Source organism: Acanthisitta chloris, unplaced genomic scaffold (genome assembly GCF_000695815.1).
Source record: "Acanthisitta chloris isolate BGI_N310 unplaced genomic scaffold, ASM69581v1 scaffold3559, whole genome shotgun sequence".
Taxonomy (NCBI): Eukaryota; Metazoa; Chordata; class Aves; order Passeriformes; family Acanthisittidae; genus Acanthisitta; species Acanthisitta chloris.
The window spans coordinates 4458-13547 of NW_008689610.1; the positions used below are offsets into that span (position 1 = coordinate 4458).

General features: G+C 44.5%; 1 protein-coding gene across 2 annotated transcripts in view; it reads right to left on the bottom strand.

Moving 5' to 3' along the window:
- Window positions 1-273: 273 nt before the first annotated feature.
- Window positions 274-9090, bottom strand: part of CSNK1A1 (casein kinase 1, alpha 1) — a 14099-nt gene continuing 5282 nt past the window's right edge. For both annotated transcript variants that reach the window (XM_009081476.1, XM_009081475.1), the window contains 5 exons: window positions 6668-6807; window positions 3778-3856; window positions 2735-2809; window positions 1290-1396; window positions 274-427 (listed from right to left, as the gene is read on the bottom strand). In XM_009081476.1, coding sequence (XP_009079724.1) covers window positions 274-427; window positions 1290-1396; window positions 2735-2809; window positions 3778-3856; window positions 6668-6807 — 555 coding nt within the window. The remainder of the gene's footprint in view (window positions 428-1289; window positions 1397-2734; window positions 2810-3777; window positions 3857-6667; window positions 6808-9090) is intronic.

Sequence of the window (9090 nt, forward strand, 5' to 3'; positions counted from 1 at the left end):
ATGCAGTGGTTAAAATGACCCAACATCCCCAGAAGAAATGATATGAAGAACAAGGACATTTTTGGGGTATAAAGTTAGTAGTCAAATTCTCCAAGGACGTCTTTTTGGTTTTGCTTTTTGGTTGCTTTTTTTTTGTTTTATTTTTTTTTTGTTTCCATTTCACAGCCAAATGTTGTGTTTTCCACCACCTCCTTGAGCTAACACTTGAATCTCTGCCAGGGTCCAAATTCAGGTAATTTGTTTTTGCCTCTAACGTCACTTGGTTCTTGGCTACTAACCTTTCATGTTACTCTTGGATTTGTCAGTTTGCTTGCCTGTGGGGGTTTGGGCCTGCTGCCCCTGCCCACTGGAAGAGGCTGCCTGCTGTGCTGCTTTCTGCTTTAACATTGTCCAGTCGAATGTGTAGTCATATTGGTGGTTCAAGGTCCTGCAAAACAGGGAAATGCTTCACTGTAACACATCGTAACTTCCTTAGTGCTAATACCAAGCCTGAAGTCCCAGGACTAGAGGATAACTCTTTTGTAAGCTGCTTTAGAGATTAGGAATGGTATAGAAATGCTAAGTATTACTAACTTAAAGGGATTCTTGAAGGAAGCCCAAATACCATCTAGAGGTGTTTCCTCACTGGTTACATTAAGGTCTGCACTGGTGGGAGCAGCACTTCCTCCCAGCTCACCTCACCACTGAGCTTCTGAGCTTCAAATGATATGTATAATCTCAAGGAGAGGCTGCAGCATTGTACAGCACTGAACCGAAAGTGCTTTGGATTCCAGGAACCTGGAGGGAGACTCCAGGGATCAGCACCAGACTCCAGGGATCAGCACCAGCCCTTCTTTGGACTGATGCTGTTCTCTCCACGAGGCTGAATTTATGTTCAGGTTGCTCTAACAAGCTCAGGGAAGCAGCACTATCCCTCTCCACTGCAATCCATCTCCTGGGCACCACAGTGTCCCATCACCAATTTCCAAACATAAAAACCTTCAAAGACTTGTACCAAGGGGTCAATTCCTTAAGCTCCTTGCAACAGCACCTGAAGCACAGGCCTAGCCCCTTAGGACTGGTGATCACATCACACAGTGCACAAACAAGAATCTTTTTCCTTTAACATGGAATATTGAATATTTTCAGGTCCTTTAAACAGCTTTTCCAACTGAAATGAAGGAAAGGAGCACAGAACTCCCTACCACCACACACACACGGAGCAGCTCTCTGCAGTGCAGCTCCCACAGAGCAGTTCCCAACAGGTGAGGCCCTGACAAGTGTCTGTACTTCTCCACTTGGAGACTGACCTGAAAAGAATGCGGAATAATTGCCTCAGATACATGTAATCTGGTGCCTCTTCAAAGCGCAGGCCACGACAGTAGTTCAGGTACATGGCAAATTCTGCAGGGAATCCCTGTAAATCAACAGTGTTAATCAAGCCATGGCTTCTAAACAACCCCAGAAGTAGGCAAAAAGATGTATTTCTGCCTCTAATAGCTGTGAATTAATTCCACTTTGCCCCAGTTGTTAACTCATTCTGTGTTTCAGACAGTGGATTGGATCAGGGCCCCAGGTAGACATTCCTGCCCCAAACTGTTACCTGATGCCTGTTCTGCAATCACAACTTCTCTGCTGCCAACACCTTCACCATACAACTTATTTATAAAGCTCTTCCTTCACCCTAATTAAACCTCGTTGTTATTATCTGGGTCTCTAAGATAATAAGTGCTAATTGTCTCTTAAGAGATTCCACTCTTGTTTCCTCGATAATCCACTTGAGCATGCTAGAGGCAAGGTCAGTTACCAGCGTTGAGGGTGGAAACTGAAATCAGGAGAACCTTCAAAGGTTCCCTGTCTTACATGTTTACACCTTTAGTGCCATATTAAAGCCTAACTGTACACAGGGAAATGAATCCAGCACAGAGCTGTACAGAAACACAGGGTGTAACATCCCTGGGAGTATTCCAGGCCAGGCTGGATGGGGCTTGGAGCAACCTGGGCTAGGGGAATGTGTCTCTGCCCACAGCAGGGGGTGGGATGAGATGATCTTTAAGGTCTTTTCCAACCCAAACCAGACTGTGATTCTCTGACCAGTTCAGTTTGGAAGATGCTGTCAGACTAAGGGTTTAGAGATGTGCAATCCTTGGTGCTGTTGATATGTCACAACTACCCCATGTCCTCAAGGGCCTTTGTTAACAAGCATGTGGCTGCCACAGTGCAAGAGAAATCTCAAGACCCAAAGGACAACACTGGAAAAACATCATCCTGCAACATGGATTTAAAGATCACTTGGATCCAACTCCACTTCAGCCTCTGAGGGAGAGAAGACAACACAAACCATTCTGCAGAGGCAGAAACAAGTGTATGTGGCCTAGCCAGACAGCTCTACCTTGGTTTTTTGTTCACTTGTACATGTCAAACTTGCACTGTGGAAGCTGAAGAAATGAATGAGCCTCACCTAAGAGAGCGGGAGAGGCTGCACAGCCAACAGGCAGTGAGACCTGAGTGCTGGTGGCATGCACTCTGCCAGGAAACAGCAGCAAACGCCAGCCCTGTTACACACAGTCACAGTCTTGCTGGGTGGTCAAACACAAGACACCCAGAGCCTGCCAGAGAAGTATTATTCAGCAGCAAATGCCATGTGAGTCTATCTAATAAACTGGCTCTAGCTTGAAACAAAAAAACACCAACAACAAAACAAACAAGAACAGAACTTCCATTTGCCAGTATGACATCACTTGGAACCTCTTACCTTACACAAAACCTCAACAGGAGTGGACATTTTCTTTTCACTAATCTTTTCATACTTTTGCTTCTTTGTTGCAGCCTGTGGAACATGTAGGTCACAACATAAGAGATATTGCGCAACACTGGGTTAACAAGGACAGCAGCAAACAAAAAAAAATGACAAAAATCCTTTGGTCAACCAGAAGTATTTGATGTGAAATCTCCAAGTCCCACACTCTTATTGCAAAGAGAATGAAGGTCAATCTGGTATTAAGGTTTGGACACAGTTTAATACCATTTGTCGCAGTCTAATGCTTCCATCACATGGCACACCTCGTGTAGTTCTAGCTGCTGCTTTTGTCCACTCAACACACCAGACTGGCACTCCCACTGCCAAGGCTGTGTTAATTCCCACTCAGTGCCCCATTCAGGGTGTTTCAGTAAGCCCCTGGTGCATTCATTTGCAGCTGAAGAGTTCCAGGGTCCCACAGGCTGCTGCCTTACAGCTGCAACACCACTGGAGTTACACAACTCCCACAACGAGGAAGAAAAAACAATTAAAACCTGAAAACAACTCCCTGAAATCTAGAGAAGTAAGGAATATTTGCCATGCTGGTGCTTGGCTGCCATACATGGAAACACTGGAACAAGCCTGTTGCAGCTAATAATTACTCAGCCCTGCCATAACCTGCAGTGAAGATACCACTGAGGCTGAACTCGCTAGGCAAGAGATTATTTCCATGCTCTCTCTCATTCCAAAAGCCACTAACAATGTTATTTTCTATTTCCCAAATGGGCTAAGCCTCCACCAGGACAATAATCATTGGCAAAGATGATGTAAGCTATTGTTTAGCATAAGTTTTAAGGCAGTCTAACAACACACATGGTAAGAGGCAGAAAGAACCTTTATTCCACACTATAAATACCATGTGCTTTGGGGAAAAGCTGCTTTGTACAACTGCAGCTAAACATTATATAAAGCCATCTCTGCTGACCAGCAGGCTGAGGCATGATCCCCAAACATGAAAAAAATCACAGGGAGGGGGGAAAAAAGGCACCACAACCTACCTTTAATCCTTGCCAAGGCAGACTGGTTCTGTTAAAGTACATCAATACATAGCCTAGAGACTCCATGTCATCCCGACGACTGCAGGGAGAGGAGAACACAGAGAATTACCCATTCTGCCATTCCACAGTGCAAACATTCCCAATGTAAATAACACAGAGCTAAGGAATAAACCCTAAGCTTTAGTGCTAAGGTCTCTTTCTAAATACAGCCAAGACACCAAGGTGTTCATAATTCCACTGGAAGTCTTCCCAAGTGAAAGATCCTATTAGTTTTCCAATCAAGGAACACTCACTAGGTACTGTGTGCTCAAAGTTTCCATCTGCAGGTACATTAATTTGGGAAAGAAATCTTTGGAAAATGAAAAAAAAAAGATGCCTTTGCTCTCTTCCTATGAGAAGGCTGTTTCAGGGCAGCTGGAGAACTCCAAGGTGATCCATGCACAGACTTCACTGAGAACCTGCACACAAGCTCACAGGAGAGGGCTCAAATGCTTTCTGTACTGCACATGCATCCCACATCCACCCTTCAGCCACAGAAACACCACCACACTTTGCTACACAGCTCTCCTGAGTGCTAACACTGGTACAGTTCACTCAAGTGAGAGAAACTCTCCAGGATTTTTTTCCTCTTGGCAAAGTTGCCTCTTCCCAGCTGTGGTAAAATCAGATTCTTCCTGACTGCCCCCCTGCAGCTGACATCTATTTAACAGGAGACAGCAGAATAACGTACTTTTCTCCTCCCAGCTCCCTTCTGGAGAGAACTTGAGTGTTGCTGCTGCTGTGCCACCTACATCTGCAAGGAAAGGATTTAAGTGGTGGCAGAAAGACTAAGCACTTACTCCAGGGAGGGGAGAGCCACACTGCAAACAGGGTTATGCATCCAGGAGAGGGTGAAACAGCTCCCTGAAGTGAGAACTTGGACAGATCTATCTCCAGATCTTGATATGAGAAGAAAGAAGCTGCTAGTGCTGCTTTATGTCATAACCAACCCAATATAACCACTAATCATCCCCAGAATCACCCTCCACTCCTGTGCCAGCTATCTGATTCTGTGGGGAACAGCTGGAAAGCTATCCCAGCAGAAAATCAGCTTGGCTCCCTAAAGCTTTTACCACAAGCCCCCCCCCAAAGCACTAATGTGCTCAGAGGTCAGGGAAGAGGAGATTAGTTCCCTCCTCTTGACAGCAGCTAGCTCTGAGATCATCTCAGCTGCAACATGAAACCACGAAGGCAGAGGGAGGAAAAATGAGAGTAAGACCACAAAGTCCAGCCAGCAAAAACTTGCTAATTCCATTGGAACTGCAGATTTTAATCACCCACAGGATTCAGTGAACCTGTCTGGGGCCATGACATAAAATGATGTTCGCAATAAAGGGATTAACAGTCTCCATTCCCCATTGTTTTAATGTTTATGTCGTGATTTTGTAGTAGGAAAGATTCAGTTCTGTCAATCTGTAACGGATACATCACATTTGAGCATATAAAAGTGATTTTCAGGATTTGGGGAACAGGACAATATTCTCCACTACTAAACCAAGACATGGGTAACATTGCCAACAGCTCCTTGAGCACAGCTGTCATTACCTATAGGAAAACATGTTCCAGAACAGATAAAAGTACAGGAGTAATGGCTGAAATATTCTGCCATAAGCTTCAGAACTGGTTTCTCTTGATTATAGGAAAGTATTCCTTGTTTGCCTCACTCTTGGCTTGAACTAGACAATTTAGCAGCTTCAGCATGCACAGAGCTACATCTCTAATTATAATCTAACTCCCATTACCAGCAGATATGGTGTAAGACCTCCAACTAAACTCAAAAGCAACAGCCCTTTGCAGGTCCCTCTTTCACTCTCAGCACAGCTATTCCCATACCAGAACACTCTGGGATGTAAGAAATGTGATTCCTTCAGGAATGACACCTGTCATTTACCCTCCCTGACCCACATGTCAAATAGGCTTAAATAATGACACTGACAGGCAATAAAATACCCCTAAGGAACCTCATGGAAATTAAAGCAAAGAGGAAACCTGGAGCATTCTAGAGCACCAACTATTTGTGAATTACATGTTCTGTTGAAGTTGACCACTAGAAATTCTGCCATTCCCACCTTGATTAAAAGGAAGGTCAGAGCCACAGACATTCATGGAAGTTTTAACTATCCAAGAGCCCTCAGTGTCATGTGGCAAATCCATACTATTACACTTGTGCATCAGGATATTCAGGCACACAGGTGAGGAAGAGAACAGAGGCATCACCACTTTGTATCTCACTTGCAAACAACCTGCAGTGCTCTCCTCACTGGCAGGAAACACTGTAGGAGCACTTATGTTTTTGATCCAGATGATAAAAATGTGTTTGTTGATTAAGCAAAGCTCAAACATACAAACATATCCACATGTGTACTATAAGACACGTGACTGACTACACCAGAAACTAAAGCACAGTGTGAGTGAAGGGTAAGATATTTAAGTCTCGCCTGCAGGCAAAAGAAGAAACAATAGTTTATTAGCTTGAAGAGAGTGAGAAAACAGGACACAGACACAGCTTGAGAACACCTTTTCTGGTTACAGGAAGGCACCTCAAGCCAGTCAGCAGTGGTCTCAACAGGTACCAACACATCAGCAACATTTTTTATTTTCTATTCCATTTGGGAAGCTCCTCTGACAGATCCACATCAAAGCATGGCTTAGCCTTGAAAACAGCCCTAACTGCATGCAGAACAGCCACCTCATGTCTGTGAGACTTACAGTCTGTTCAAGAGGCAAATGAGGTGCTTGGATTTTCCCCCCACCCTTGCACAAAGAGGAGAATTTGCAAAGGGATGGACACAGTTATGCACCCAGAATGAGTTCAGACACTCAGAGTTTACCCAGATGCCCCTGGACTCACCTCTGCTCAATGCCAAGGTGTGCATTGATACTGGCATACCGAGCTGTGCCAGTGAGGTTTTTGTCTTCTCTGTAGGGTATGTGTTGCCTTGTCCTGTTGTCTCGGTACTTTTTGGCCAAACCAAAGTCAATAAGGAATAACTTAAAAGAAAAATGAAAATAGGTTAGATTTCTATACAATGCAAGGAATTCCCAATTTCTTTCACTTAGGCATTAGCTACATTTTAAGACACCCAGACAGCGCAACAGCCTCTAGTTAAAAGAAGCAAAGTAAAGCTTGAACTAGTCAGTTAAAAACAGAGAATTAGTTGAAGCCTTTCCTCAATCCACTGGGAGAGATTAGATTGTCCTACGACTATTTGATATAACTCTTGTAGTTCCTACCCCATGAGCTCAGTGCACGGCTGAGGGAGGAAGGAGCACGTGTGAGAGCACAGCACAAACCCCACTGGCACTGCAGCAGGTCTCACACACACACACACACACACAGAGTTAATGGCAGCTCAGCAGCTTAATGCAAATGATGCACACCCTGCAATCTTCTGTCCCCAAGAGCAGTGCCCATTCTGCACAGCACAAGGCCCAAAACTTCAACTGCAAACAAGACATTTTGCTGGCAGCTCTTTCTGAGACTCCTAGAACGCCCTCACAGCAGTGTGACCAACTCAAGGATGATATTAGTTCAGCCAGAAAGCTGGAGCCTATAATGGGATCCAATTTGGGTTTCTAATAACCAATCTTGCCCAATGATTTGACATGTAGCAACACCTGAGTGTGTGTCAATCTGTGTGCTAACAGCCAGCCCACTGTAAAGGTTCATCCTGACTGTGCCTTCTCATGAAGAGACTTCAGGACTGGGCAAAAAAAGCTGAGGCAGAAGTACATGAAGAACATCCCAAATTCTACCAATTAGTCTTCAAGCTACAAATCATCAGCTCCTGATTTCAACACTGGATTAATGCAACAGGATCAAATACTACAACCCCTACAGATTCACAAATGCTGCACAAGTAGCTTTGGTAAAGAAAGCATGTGATGGAAAGAAGACATTTAAGGTAAAGCCTCAGTAAAAACCAACTCAGTATCACTTAAAGCTGATTCCAGGCCAGAAGATGCAGCTTGGAAGCAAACTGGAGCTGATCTGCAGGTACACTGCATGCAAGACTGAAACAAGGGCTCACTCTGGCACACTCAAGTGCTGTGAATTATGAAGTGACACTTGCCAAGTGTCCAAGACACTGAAAGTCTCTGAACTGCGCAGCAGCTGTTTCAGAATTCTGGTTGAAGATGATTTTCTAACTATAGTAAGTCTAGACAGGAAAAAAGCAAAGCTAAAAACCTCTTAAACTGCTGGTGCTGGAGCAAAAAAACCTGGGGTTGAAGTCTTGCCATGGTTTCTATGCAGCCACAAAGCACAGCAGATCTGCATTTGCTATTCTGCTGAAAGTCACTCAAAGCTCTGAGCAAGAGGACAAAACCCCAAATACACTGCTCAGCCAGTTCAGAGGGGAGGTCTTGGCTTTGCTGCACCTGCCACTGCTAACACTCCAGGTACTCAGTGAACCTGGACATGTTCCCTGGCTACCAGGAAATCACTGGCTATACCAGGAAACATCTGATACTCAACTCCCAGAGCACACACTATAAAGCTTTATGTGATTACTACACTGCAAACGCAACTTTCCTAGAAGCAAAACCTGAGCTCAGATACAATCCCTAATTTCCTGGTGAAAGCCTCTGACGAGGAGTTTGCTGCTTCTGTAGGGCCTTTACCCCTTAGATTAACCAAAATCCTGTGCCTTGAGAAGGGAAAAAACCAAACCTGTACACATCAGAGTATTTTCACGGCACCTTTAGTTACAAACACTCGAAACAACTCAAAGTTTTCATGTGCTTTCTGCAAGCCAGGGGATCTTGCTGCTAATTAACGCATGAAGGGACAAAGCCACAGTTCATGGATCACAAGGGTTAAAACAAAGTGTGTCTCTAACACACAAACAGGTGTCTAGCCCTGTGAGATTACTTTCTTCCAAGGAGTTATAAATGATGCTCTGCTTCTTCCACAGCGGCTACAAGCTCTTGATACTGGACTGGAAACAGGTTATTCTGCATTTTTTCCAAGAGATATGGGTAGAACCTCTTAAAAACAAGGAATCAATTCCCCAACACAGACCTGTTTTGTGCTAGTCAAATAACTGGGTATTGTTTTACAGCACGGATTTCCCTGGGGAGGTTTACTCTGTTCCCAAGCTCAGGACCAGTCTGTATTTCCCTCTGGATGGGTGGAGGGCAAAGGAGTAAGTCTTGCAAAGAATGGAGTGGGAAGACACAGCCTAACATGGATGAGCACAGTGTCCCAATGCCAGCAGGAAGAGACATTCCCACAGATAACCTCATCCCACCTTCACTCTGTTTGTTGCACTA